We start from the raw sequence: 13,387 nt of genomic DNA, 5'->3' as shown, positions 1-13,387 counted from the left end.
CTGGACAAGTAAATGGAATCGTGCAATATGTGGTCTTTTGTGTCTGGCTTCTTAAATTTAGCATAATGTTATTGAGGATCCTCTGTATTGTAGCACGTATTAACACTTTTTAAAAAATTACCAAATAGTATTCCATTTAATTGCATGGATACACTGTTTAATTGTATGGATAGATCATATTTTGTTTATCCATTCATCAGTTCACGGACATTTGGGTTATTTTTTGGCTCTTATGATTGATGCTTCTTTGAACATTCGTGTACAAGCCTTTGTGTGGACACATTTTTTAATTTATTTTGGGTACATATCTAAGAATGGAATTTCTGGGTCATATGGTAAATTTATATATAACATTTTAAGAAACTGCCAAATTGTTTTCCAAAGTGGCTGTACCATTTAATAGTCCCGTCAGCGGTGTGGGGTTCATTTTCCTAGATACATTTTTTTTTAAATGAAAGGAATACAAGAGAACTTGAGATCAACCTGTATGAAGAAATGTATTCAAAATACTGTTCATTAAATACTTTAAGTGCACATCCAAGAGTGTCGGAACCTGGCGCTCCCTTACATGGGTTTCAGTCTCAGTTGAATCCTTGGGAAGCTTTAAACAATCCTGAGGCCAGGCTATGTCTCAGACAATCCCAATAGGGACGCGGTGGAGCAGGTGGGCAGGCATTGGGAATTGGAGCTCCCCAGGTGATTCCAATGTACAGGCTGAGACCCTCTGATTAAAAACAAAAAGCCTGTTGAGTCATTCACTGAGATAAAAGCCCAATAATCACAGCTGAACAAAGAGCGTCTCTAGGACAAACCAAGTGCGACTGGAGCAGTTTTATGGCTATGGAGGGAACAAAGAACGCACTGTCTGGCAACTAGTAGTCTCTCTGATTATCCTCATTTACTTTTCCTGGTATAACTTTTTCAACCTTTTGACCATGAAGTGGAGGAGAGAAGATGACAACTGGAGGGGGTGTACAGGTCGGCAATCGATGGTTTCAAAAGTCTGTCTGTTTTAGAAGGGAGAGACTTTGAGTGTGTTTAAATGTCAACAGACAGTCCAGTGGAGCAGAAGAAGGGATAACTGGTGGGTGAGACTCCCCCATGGATGAGAGAGGTTCCCAGACCCAGGGTGAAGGACTGGTCCTAGCAGGGAGGAAGGATGGTTCCTGTATTTTAACAGGAGGCAGAGGATGGGAGCACATGGAGGCAGGCATTTTGGTTTGCTAGCAGGAAGATGAGAGAATTCCTATCTCTGGTTTTTCTTTTTCTTTTCTTAAACGAATTGTGATGTAAGGTCATTTTGTAGACAGTGATTTGTGAGGCTGGGTGGTTGAAAGAGGAAGGCAGAGAAAAGATCTGAAATAGTCATTGCTGAGTGTGAGAATATAAGTTCACCTGACTAGAATAAGCAGGTCTACTGGGCAGTGTGGAGACTTGAACCATTTGAAGATATTTATGATTTTATGATACTCACCTCTATTCTGTCTCTCGGCTCCTAGGGGCAAGCAGGAGAAAGCAGACAGCAGACTTGATCCTGAGTAACATGATACGTCCACAGGTATTTAGAAATGACAGAAGAGCAAAGGACTTTGGGGTCAAGCAGGAGTGTTTCAAAAAGAATGGAGAATAAAATCCATGCTGGAAAGGGATGGAGAGAAAGAACAAGCTAAGGGTTGAGAGAAAGGAGAGCACACAGTGGGTTGGAGGAGAGGTTGTGGGCAGAGAGTGGGGTGCTTAGATTATCTTATCACAGAGGTAGAGACGTCAAGGAACTGAGCCCAGGGACGGATGGATTGGCCATGTGGGTAATGACAAATCTCATCCTCTCCATTTCCTCACCCTCGACTCACTCGTCAACTCACTCAATCTGTTACCACACTCTACCCAACAGCTTTTATTTAGGTCTCAAATGACCTCCATGTCTTCAAATCCAAAAAATATTTTCCAATCCTCATTTTGCTTGATTTTTCAGCATTATGTTTTACTGGCTTCCAAGACAACATAGTCTCTTTATGTCTTCCCACCTTCCCTGGCTCCTATTTACTGGTCTCCTGTAGAGGCCATTTACCTCTTCCCGTCAATTATATACGGGAGTTTCTTAATAGGGTGCAATCTTCAGCCCTCCTGTCTATATTTTCTCCCTAGGCAATCTCATCCATGCCTCATGGCTTCATTACTACTCATCTTAGAATTTTCTTTTGAGCATTATGCCCACATATCCAGTTCCTACTAGTCATTTCCACTGAGATGTCTCAGAGGCATTTCAAACTCCTCATTTACTAACTCATTTATTGAACTCATACCTTACCCCCAATTCTGGTTCTTTCCTGATGTTCCCACCTAAGCGAGCCTCACGTCTGGTTAGACAAGTCAGAAATCTAAGAGCCATCTTTGATACCTCCCTTTCCCTCAACCTTCCATATCCAGTTTATTACTCCCATGAGTTTGCTTCCTAAATATCTTTAGAATCCACCCACTTCTCTCCATCTCCAGTGGTATGATCTGGAGCCAACCTCTACCATCTCGTGGCTAAACTGTGTAGCTCCCCAGTGGCTTCTTATGATTCTCTGTCTGGCTCCCCTCCAGCCCATTCTCCACACTAAATCCTGTGAGTTCTGCCTCCTCCTCAAACACAAATCTGGTCATATAACCCTTTACCTCAACCCCTTCAATTACTCCCCACCTTCCACTGCTCCTTGGATAAATTAAAAAACCTGTCCTGTGGTCCTCAGGACCCACAGGGCCTGGCCCCTGCGTCTGCTCCAGGCACACTGGCCTTGGCCGTGCAGCAGCTTGGTCCTGCCTTCTCCTCCTGGGTCCTACTGGTCCCTTGGCTCTCAGTTCACACTTCCTCCGGGAAGCCTTCCTGACACTCCACACCGCCCAGCCTTCTCTACAATTTGTTCTCATGGAACAGTGTGCCTCCCCTTCACACTGCTTACCTGTTTGGAATTACACAGCCATTTAGGTGGTTATTCAATGAACGTCTGTCTTCTCACATCAGACTCCAGGCACCATGCGAGCGGGAACCACATCTCTGGTTTTGCTCATCTTGTACCCTCCCCACTTAGCAAAATATCTGGCTGTCGTAGGTGCTCAAAAAACTTTTGTGAGGGGATTATTGGGAATCACAGGATTTATGAAGAAAGGGATATTAGAAACCATCTTTCTGTCATTTTCAAGTTGAAGAAACGAAGGTTTGGAGAGGTGGGAGATTGGGGGGGTTCCCTTATACACGGTCACACAGCTAGCTGACGGCAGATCTGCAACGTAAATCCTGGTCTCTTTCTACTTCAACCTGGGAATAATTTGTTTGTTTAATATAAATACTCTGGTAGTATTCTCTCCCTCTCCTGCTTTTTTTAATGTAAAAAATAGAGCTTGTCTGTGCTTAAACTGTGCTTTTTGTGCTATCCAATCAGAAAACATCAAACCATTGGTGGCAGACAAGATGGCATGCTCTGGAGGAGGGGGGGAAACCACCATAAGGACATGCCCCACCCTCACCCCCACTGATGATGGGTGATGGGTGCTGAGTGGGAGCCAGGAGACACAGTTCTCCTTCTCTGCTGCTGAGCAGCCACCCAGCCGCCGGCCACAACCAGTAAGAGGAAGATTAACGCGGCTCACGGTGACACAAACTTACTCCCTGGCGGTTGTGGCCTCATCAGAGAAAGTTGCAAATCCCATTTGGCAGCAGGCAATCATCGTCTGCACCATTGCCCCACAGTCTGATTATCTAGGGTTTCCGCACTGCTCTCCAGAGCCTTCGATTTCCCGCAGTTTCTTTCGCGTCGAATAGAGCACGGGAGCCCTCTGGTGGTAATTTGTAGAAAAATCTCACGAAAGGGAGAAACTTGCTTAGTTCGGGTGAGACGAATCCTCAGTTCTTTTTATTTCTTTCACTTGCCTCCACAAGCCATTTCCAAAACCAGCCATTAAAAGTAAACCAGAGGCATTACAAACCATCTGAAAAAGGGGCCATCAGTGGACCGATGCTGTTTGTGGTCAGGCTTACAACTTGCCAGCCCCACAGCCTGGGGGTATGGACTGTGACTCCGGCCCGGAGCGTGGAGCGGAGGTCTGGATTTGCGTTCTGAAGGGAATGCTGTCCATGGTAGAGACACCACGGTCTACGTAGCATTTTACAGTTGACTTGTATCATATGTTGTTATTCAAATTAACTGTGTAGGGAGGCGAAACTCTGTGCCAGCAGAAGTTCGCGTGGGTGGAAAGCTGGGACCAGGTGAATGAGGGCAGGTGGTAGAACAGAGGGGCAAGCCAGGCCTTGGCTGTGTGCAGAGCTAGACAGCTTTGAGACAAGGAGAAGAACAGGGCTGGAGAGAAGGGGCATGGATGACATCTCCGTAATGCTCGTAAATGCCAAACTGTCTCATCCAGCGGGGGAGGTGAAGGCATCCGAGTGGCCCTTGCTGGGGAGGGTGGAGGTCCAGGCAGGCAGAAGAGTGGCACCTGATGTCTCAGACTCTTTCTCAAAAGGCTGGTAATATCTACTCCTGCTTTTTATGAAAATTGTTTGCTCCCATTTTATTAGCTCTGTTTTATATTATGTATGGGTTTGTGCTTAATTTTCTCTGCATATAATAGCCTAGTAAAAGCAAGAATCAAAATTTGTATTTTAAAACATTAAGAAATATACGTCTGAAAAAGTTAAAGATCACAAAGAGATCAAGACTGTTTAATAGTTACTTTTTGATGGAAATCCAGTCACATCCGCCTGTACTGTTACAGAAACCATTACTTGGACATTCACACTCCACTAGGAACATGATATAGTACAAAAGAGAGAGGGACTTTTAAAACCACATTTGATTTTTAATACAAAATCTGTTGCACTATTACAGAAGTGACCCCCTCATGCACAGATAAATTTAGCATCTACTGTCACGGAAGAGTAAAAACGGTACTTTTAATTGTTTTTCCCAAACATTGGCAAATTTAAAGGACCTTTTTTCTTTGTGCTCTCTGATGCCAAGGCAAACTTGCTTTGTCTCTTTGTATTTCCATTAGAAAGGCTGATCTGTGAAAAGCGACTGTTGGAGACATGAAACTCTTTAGGGCCATCTTTACCTGGGATTCCTTCAACCTTTGCTTTGCCTACATCCCTCAAAGATGCCAGGTGCTAGGCCTCCTGAGCCCCACAGGCAAAGCTCTGAAGATTCATCTAGAAACCTGCCGTCCATAGGTAGAAGAGTTCATTATTTCAGTTTCACAGCAAACAGGGAAAATAAAAACCCAAAAGGCATTTAAGTAAATGCTTACCAATCCCACAAACTGTAGTAATTTGCTAACTTCTTATACAGAACAACATAAACATTGTTTGCATGTTTATTTGTCTGTAACACCTATTAGCATATAGCATCTACACTTTAAGTGTATTTACAAATTCAACAAAATATCTACATATAAAAAGCTTTACTTAAAATTAAACTTGATGCAAGTTATGAGAAACCAATTTATTGGCAAATGAAACTGAGCATTCCTTCAACCATAGGTTGTTAGAGAATTTCATATTTGGAGGTAAACCATTTGATAGAGATTGCTTATGAATATGGCAGAACGTATATGTTTATTTTCAAAACTGCAGATGTAATCCCTTTGACAGTTGGCCTTGTTAGCACTTGTCAGATTTCTTAGATTCTGAAATGTGTCCATAGCAATTTGCATACACACCGTTTAATGCTGTAGAGTGTTTCAAAAGCTGCCACATAGGTCAAGACTTAGAGAATAATATATTCTTGTTGGCATGCTGTTATAAGCTTTTAGTTTTGGAATAACTTGTTTTTTTAAAATAACTTCTACCAAGTTGACATCTTTCTTACTGAATGTGACTTGTTTTAACAGAAACCATAAAAGACCATGAAATCATCATGTGCTCCAATTGGTGATGAAGCTTTTCTTTGATACCTAGGAGGAAAATGCTCCTTAAAATAAATTGTCTCATTTATTTTCACATCTCCTTTTTTCAGCATGGCAATTTTCATTATCTCTGCTTTTTAAAAGTTACTTTTAGACAATGACAGTAAGCGAGGACTCTGAGTAACCGTACCGACTGCTACAGAAGGCAGGATGTCATGGAATGCTTATTCTCTGAAGGCACCACATGTGTCTGGCCCTGTGCTTTCCGGAATAATTTTTGAAACTTAATTGGAGTGATCTGTTTTTGATTCTTTCAGTATGGCTCACATGCCAAAATGCATTGCAATCCACATTGTTTATGCCTAAAAACGACTGAACACAGAGATGATGTCCACAGTAGAACACTGTGCTGCTGTAATACCTGGAAGATTAGGAAGGCTACTGAGTAACAGGAGCAGAGAGCAGGTGACAGTCTCAGTAAGCATCAGCAAATGCAACTGTCATAATTAACTCATTTAGCAAGTATATATTGTACATATTTTCCTAACAGTCTCCCAAAAAGACTAACGACAGCTAGACATAGAGTCACCAATTTCACAACAATGTCCACAAAGACATTGAAGTTCTAGAGAATACTACAGGAACACTCTCGACAATGAAAACGGAATTCATATTTAGGGGTTCAGCTGAGGAGAGTATAAACAAAGTATCAAACGATGTTTTAATAACAGACACAGGTATGTCCTTTAAATGTGTAGCATTTTCATGCATCATATTGAACTGTATCCTGAAAAGGAACTAACACGATCTGTTGATGATGTTGTATTATTTTGATCAGTTCTGAGGAAGTCAAGAATACCTATTTTGAAGGAAAAAGTATGCACTTTGCACTGCAGTTCACATTAACATCATTCGACTGAGTTATGTTCTTGCCCTAACTGTTCTCATAATATTAACATACAGCAGAACATAAACTTCTGCCTCTATCTTTATAGTATGAGAAGGCTGACAGACAAGTGCTTAAGATAACCATTCTAGAGAAATGGGATATTGGCAAAGAGCTTACAAATTAAACAAAGGAATTCATGGCGTTGACAGGAGAAGGTGCCTCTGAGCTTTCGTTTCCTTCAGCCGGTTCTTTCTCTTTCTTACCACTGTATTGTCCAATAAAGGAGCCGTCCTCATTGAACTGGCCGTTCACCCCCTCTCCATAGTCAACTAGGCTATCATCGCTATCTTCTTTTTTCACAGTCCTGTCTGAAGGTGTTCGACTGCCTTTTTTCAAAGGCTTGTGGTCTTCTGCATCACTGGAAAAAAGAGACAACATTTTCGTCAAGACTGGTATTTAGGTAAAATGTTTTGTTCTTAAAGATCATGCATGCAAATTATGATGAAGCATATGGAGTCCAGAGCTTCTCTAGCCAATCTAATCATCAGGTTGACTAATGACTGGGATGTGGTTGGAATGGAAATCAGGTGCAGAGATGGCTTAATCGTGAAGTCTTCGGCAGGCGGATGGCTTCTTATTGGGCATGTCAATATATGACAGATTCTGGCTCCTGATTTGGAAGCAATTCAGAAATAATCACAAGCATTAAAAAAGGAAAGAATAGAGAAAAGTTAAAAATCATCACAATTTTTAATTCAAAAGGGGGTAAAAACACTATGGCACATAGAGAAGTTAGTATGTTAAACTACATAATCTCTCTGATTCCTTGGATATGAATGGAGAATGATTTTGGTTAAGTGTGAAATATGGATTTTTTTTTTTCCTGAGCAAGAAGGAGAAGCAAAATCCTGCATTTCAAATAATTTTGTTATTGAGTGCAGGCCAGACTCGTAAACTTTAACCTTACCTTTCAAGAGACCTACAAATTCCATTAAAAGGATGCAGAAGAAACAAATGAAAATAGCCTAAGAAGAAAAGCAAAATCCTTATACTGATGGTATACAATATTTTTTTTCTGTAAGAATTTTGGTTAAGGGGTAAAACTTATTAATTTGGAAAGAGACACAATTTAACTTCGAAGCACTACATTTGTAATAGTGATGGCATGTCAAAATATTCTAAAGAGCCTGAGTGATTCCAAAAATCTGAAAACACACACTTCCTGCCCTCATCTTTACCCCACTCCCCCCTACTCTCAATTGTGTTATGCAGCTTATCACATGGATGGGACTCTGAGGAGCGCAATTTAATAAAATTTTATAGAACTCAATTTCTTTTGGCTTATCTCTCTGTTGAATCCCTAAGCACAATATCTGGAAGTGGAAGAGTAATCATTCTGTTTCTGAACATCCACTCATATGGTCCTATAACTAGGCATGCACGTTGACCTATTCCTTAACAGGTAACATCTGCTTTTAAAAAAGAAAAATATAGAAAAAAGGCAACGACAATAGTTTTTCTTTCAAAGAACAAAAATGCAAGACAAAAGAGGAAACATAAACTGTATTAGTAAAAAATAAAAAGGCTTAATGTAAAAAAGAGGTCACATTAGCAGCAGGATGGCACCTAGCAATTTGTGCTAGGATTTTATTGATCCCTCTGTTTCTGAGAGTGGCTTTTTTTCTGGACAAGACAGGAATATTTCAAGATGCACAAATATTCTCGCTCTTTTGTCAATAATTTCTACTAGAGTCTTCAATTTTTCTCTAAGAACAAAATCTCAAGACTGGAAAATGATACTAGTTTAATGTGACACTGGCATATATTATTGAAAATTACCTGTTTCAACAATATACAAGTTCCTGTCACAAAGTGATATTAAATGATAATATCACTACTGCTAATAAATACCCGGAGAGGTATCACAGGACCTTGGGGTGGTCTGTATTTGGGGCACTTTGGGGGACATAGCATCCCATCTCCAACCTGTTGCAAGAACACCTTGCATATCTTTTGGATTTAATCATGAACTTCTAGGCTTCGCTTGAATACTTCCTGTGAAATATTGCTCATGACTTGGCAAGACACTTAAAATTCGGCTCATTATCGAACTCTTCAATGGAATTCTCACCTGGATTACAACTATTAGTCTTAATTCTGCTTTGTAGAACTAGTGTTCCAAGGAATACACTAAGAAATTCTAGTCTATGGCATTTCTTGGATCCATCCATCCATCCATCCATCCATCTATCCATCCATCCATCCAGCCAGCCATCCATCCAGCCATCCATCCATCCAGCCAGCCAGCCATCCATCCATCCATCCATCCATCCATCCAGCCAGCCAGCCATCCATCCAGCCAGCCAGCCATCCATCCATCCAGCCAGCCAGCCATCCATCCATCCATCCATCCAGCCAGCCATCCATCCATCCATCCAGCCAGCCATCCAGCCATCCAGCCATCCATCCATCCATCCATTCGGCTAGCTAATAAATATTTATTGAGTGCCTCCTCTAAGACAGAAAATTTTCTAGTCATACATTAGCAAACAAAATAGACTAAAACTCTGACTTCAATGAGTTACTTCTACTAAGGAAAATATAGACAATAGACAAACAATATATTTTAAAAAATAGTTATACAGTATGTTGGAAGGTGATCAGTGCTGTGTAAAATAACAGAGCTGAGTTCAGAGGATGGAAGGTGCCAGGGGAGGGGATAGAAGGTTGACATCGAAACAGGATGTCCAGGGAAGGCCTCATTAAGAAGTGACATCTGGTCAAAGACTTAGGAGAGTTCAGCTGGCCAGGTGGAGAGCTGGAGGGAGAGTGATTCCAGCAGGAGTAGCAAGCAGTGCAAATTCCCTGAGGTGAGCGCAAGCCTGGTATATTCTAGGAAGAGTTAAAGTAAGAGAGGTGACAGGGCTAGATCAGGGCGTCGTAGGACATCGCAAGGGTTCCGTCTTTAACTCTGAGTGAGATGGGAAGCCATTGGAGGGTTTTCAGTGGATAAGTGACATGATGTGACTTGCATTTTAAAAGGATTACTGTCATCAGTGCTGAGAATAGCCTACCCTAGGTGACAGGGACTGGTAAACTACAGCAAAATTGGGCCATGCCCACTTATTACAATTGTCTGTGGCTGCTTCTGCACTACAACAGGAGAATTGTAGAGCTGAAGCAGAGAGTATGTGGCCTGGAAAGTTTAAAATATTTACCATTAGTCCCTTTACAGAAAATGTTTGCCAACCCCTGCTCTAGGGGGTCAGGGAGACTATTGTAGAAATCCAGGAGAGAGATGGCTGTGACTTTGGCTAGAGTGGGTCACTGCGTGTGGTACAAGTGGTCAAATTATGGCCATGTTTTGAAGGTAGCACCAACAGGATTTTCTGCTGGATTGGATTTGGGATACTAGAGAAAAAGATGACACCAAGATTTTAGGTTTGAGCAACAGGAAGGATGGAATGAATGACCCTTACTATGGAGTGCAGCATGTTTGGGGTGGAAGTGATCAGTTCAGCTGGGGACATGTTGAAGTTTGACATGTCAGAGGAACCACTCCTTTAATCATTTTATGAGTCTAGTACAACACTGATATCTAAAACCAACAAGAACACTTTGAGAAAGTAAAATTATAGGCCAATCTCATTCATGAATGTAGACGAGAAAATCCTAAAGAAATCACAAGCAAATCGAAGTTAGCAATCTACTAAAAAGATAATATATCATGACCAGATTGGGTTTATTCCAGCAATGCAGGTTTGTTCAGCATTAAAACATCAATTTATATAATTCACCATCTTAGCAGAATAAAAGAAAAATATCTTATGATTATCTCAGTAGATTTAGAAAAAAGGATATGGTAAAATTCAACACCCATTTACAATAAAAACTTTAATACATTAGGAACAGAAGTATCTTCATTAATGTGATTAAGGGTATCTACAAGCAATCTGGAGTAGATGTTATCCTTGACGGTAAATGTTGAAAGCTTTCTGTTTGACATCAGAAATAACAGTACGGATGCCTGCTATCATCACTGCTAATCAAAACTGCATTGGAAGTACTGAGCAATGTGATGAGAAAAATAAAGAGAAGGTGTATGTACTAAGAAGAAAGGAAACTGTCATTATTCCTAAATGATATGACTATGTATATAAAAAATCCAAAAGAATCTACAGGCAAACATTAGAATAAAAAGAGAGTTAGTATAGTATATTTTTACAGACTAAATAATATAGTATAGTAATTATATTAGCATAAAAGTCAATTTTATTTATGTACTTTCAAACAACTGGAAAATGAAATTTGAAAAATGCCTCCATTTATGATATCATAAAAATACGAAGTATATAAGAACATATCCAACAAAACTATGCGTAAGACCTCTATGAAGAACATGAAACTTTTATTCAAAGTTATTAAAAAAGACCTAAAAAATAGAGGAATATACCAAAACTATGGACAGGATGGCTCAAATATAGTAAATATGTTAACCTTCTCCATAGTGCTCTTTAGATTTAATTTACTTCCAATAAAAACACAGCCAGTTTCATGTGGATCTTGGCAAACTGGTTCTAAGATGTATATGTACATGAAAAGGGCCAGGAATATCTAAAAAAACTCTTGAAGAAGAATAACAAAGTTGGAGGAATTGGACCTAGCAGATATCCAGACTTGTTCAAAGCTACAGGATTAAGACAGTGTAGTTTTGGTTCAGAGATAGACAAATTGGGCAGTAGAAGGACTTAAGAGCCCTGAAATAGCTGGCAGATCTTTTTGTGGCTTTATTCCTACATCATATTTTTATGCTATCATAACTGGGAATCATTTTAAAAATCTTATTTTCCAACTTTTTGCTGGTACATAGAAACACAAATGACTTTTGCATTAATTTTGTGCCAAGCAACATGACTAAATTCTCTTATTAATTCTGATATTTTCTCGCAGGTTCATGTGGATTTTTACACACAGAGTCAGATCAGTTATGAATAATGACCAGGCAAGAAGGGGCGCCCTGGAAGCACTCATTCCAGCTTAACGGCCATTGTGGGTGAAAGAACGCACAGCAACATCGGCTGTACTTGAAAGAAGAGAAGGAAGGAAGAGGGATGCTCTGCCCTCAGTCTTTCCAGGAGAAGCTGTTCAAAGGCAGCTCAAGATCTTTTTAAGACTAGGTTTTAAAAAGTAGTGTGATGTTGTGTCGTACTTCAATCATTAGAATCTGGTTAAATGAGAAAAATTAAATGAGGTGCCAGCACATGGCCTATGCCCAACAAGTACAAGTGCCCATCCATCTGCCATGACACCTCCTCTCTCCACTCCACTTCTCCCCACCCCGCAGGGAAGCTGCTCTGTCAAGTTTAAGTGGGAAAGGGCAGTTTCCCAAACGAGAGGAATTTAGAAGTTACGGAAGATGATTTAAAAGTCACAGACTTATTTAGCTACATAGTATCAAAGCTTAAAAAAAATTCACCCACATTTTTATGAGAACTTTTAAGGACAGAAGGTGTCAGATGTTAATTCTTAGCCTAGAATGTCAAAGATTAAAAAAATTTCAAAATAAGTCATAAAGTAGTATACATAGCTATAATACATAGATTTTGATACTTATACCCATGAATAAAAATGGAAAGAAACGTTCACATCACAATATCAAAACTCAGACCTGGCATTACTTCCTCTGGGAAGACTTCTTGTCCCGCCCTCGTTCTATGGCATCTCTTGGTGTGGGCTCCCTGCCCTTGCTCCCTTGATTGTACCCCTTTCATGGCACTCTTCACTATGCTCAGATTATTCTTTACTTCCCTGCACCCCTAGACTATAAACTAGTGAGATAACATTCTATTAGTTTTAAAATCCCCACAGCCTCGCATACAGTAGGCACTCAATAAATACTGGGTGAATGAATTCATTGGAAAATAACAAGAGAAGAGATAGTGGACATTTTAGAAATTCTGTAGAATTCTAACATTAAAAAAATTTTTCTCTCTTCTTAATCAATTTTGTGATGTCAGACAAAGCTCTGGAACCTATTCTTTCTCTTACTCTAAGAATGAATTTTAGGGTCTTCACTTTTTTTTCAACAGCACTTCTTTCAGGGTTGTGCACACAGAAGGTACCCATTAAGTGCCTACTGAGTACAATTCAGCAACAATGGATAAAATCTGTGATTATTCAGTCTGATTTTCCTGTGGTCACCACCCTACCACGGCCAAACCATGCTACAGTTTTATTGACACTCATGACCCAAACACTCCTTCTACAAATCCGTCATTATTTACACTGCTCACACACCGGTTTATGTTTGTGAACAGCATAAATCTAAAGTATATAACAAATGGGACATATCTTTACATCCTTCAAGCCTGTGAGCATGGGTTAGCATGCTTGCAACAGGACCGTGTTCACATGAATGACAAGATTCCCATGGCTGGAGCCTTCACTGATGCTATGCGTTCCAGTACCAGAGTCACATGGTCTATGACCTCAGTTCATTCTGGTTTTTAAAAGGGTGGATCTAAAGAATAAAACAATACTCACATGCTTGGCTGCATTGTTTCTCTGATTTTTCTATACGCTAGTAAGGATGCAGATCCTACTGTCTGTATAATTAAA

At 40.2% G+C, this 13,387-nt stretch overlaps 1 protein-coding gene and 1 long non-coding RNA gene across 28 annotated transcripts in view; both read right to left on the bottom strand.

Moving 5' to 3' along the window:
* Positions 1-592: 592 nt before the first annotated feature.
* Positions 593-3,076, bottom strand: LOC139044789 (uncharacterized). The gene is made up of 3 exons (XR_011501958.1): positions 2,943-3,076; positions 1,475-1,534; positions 593-724 (listed from the first exon to the last, which is right to left on the bottom strand). It is a non-coding gene; the product is annotated as an uncharacterized lncRNA (long non-coding RNA).
* Positions 3,077-4,671: 1,595 nt separating this feature from the next.
* The window catches only part of NRCAM (neuronal cell adhesion molecule), a 252,691-nt gene continuing 243,975 nt past the window's right edge, over positions 4,672-13,387 (bottom strand). For all 27 annotated transcript variants that reach the window (XM_070504877.1, XM_044770200.2, XM_044770256.2 and 24 more), the window contains one exon: positions 4,672-7,187. In XM_070504877.1, coding sequence (XP_070360978.1) covers positions 6,950-7,187 — 238 coding nt within the window. In that variant the 3' untranslated portion in view covers positions 4,672-6,949. The remainder of the gene's footprint in view (positions 7,188-13,387) is intronic.

The sequence above is a fragment of the Equus asinus genome, chromosome 1 (assembly GCF_041296235.1).
Source record: "Equus asinus isolate D_3611 breed Donkey chromosome 1, EquAss-T2T_v2, whole genome shotgun sequence".
NCBI classification, from domain to species: Eukaryota; Metazoa; Chordata; class Mammalia; order Perissodactyla; family Equidae; genus Equus; species Equus asinus.
The sequence above is the reverse complement of the archived record's forward strand: the minus strand, read 5'-3'. Positions and strand labels throughout refer to the sequence as shown.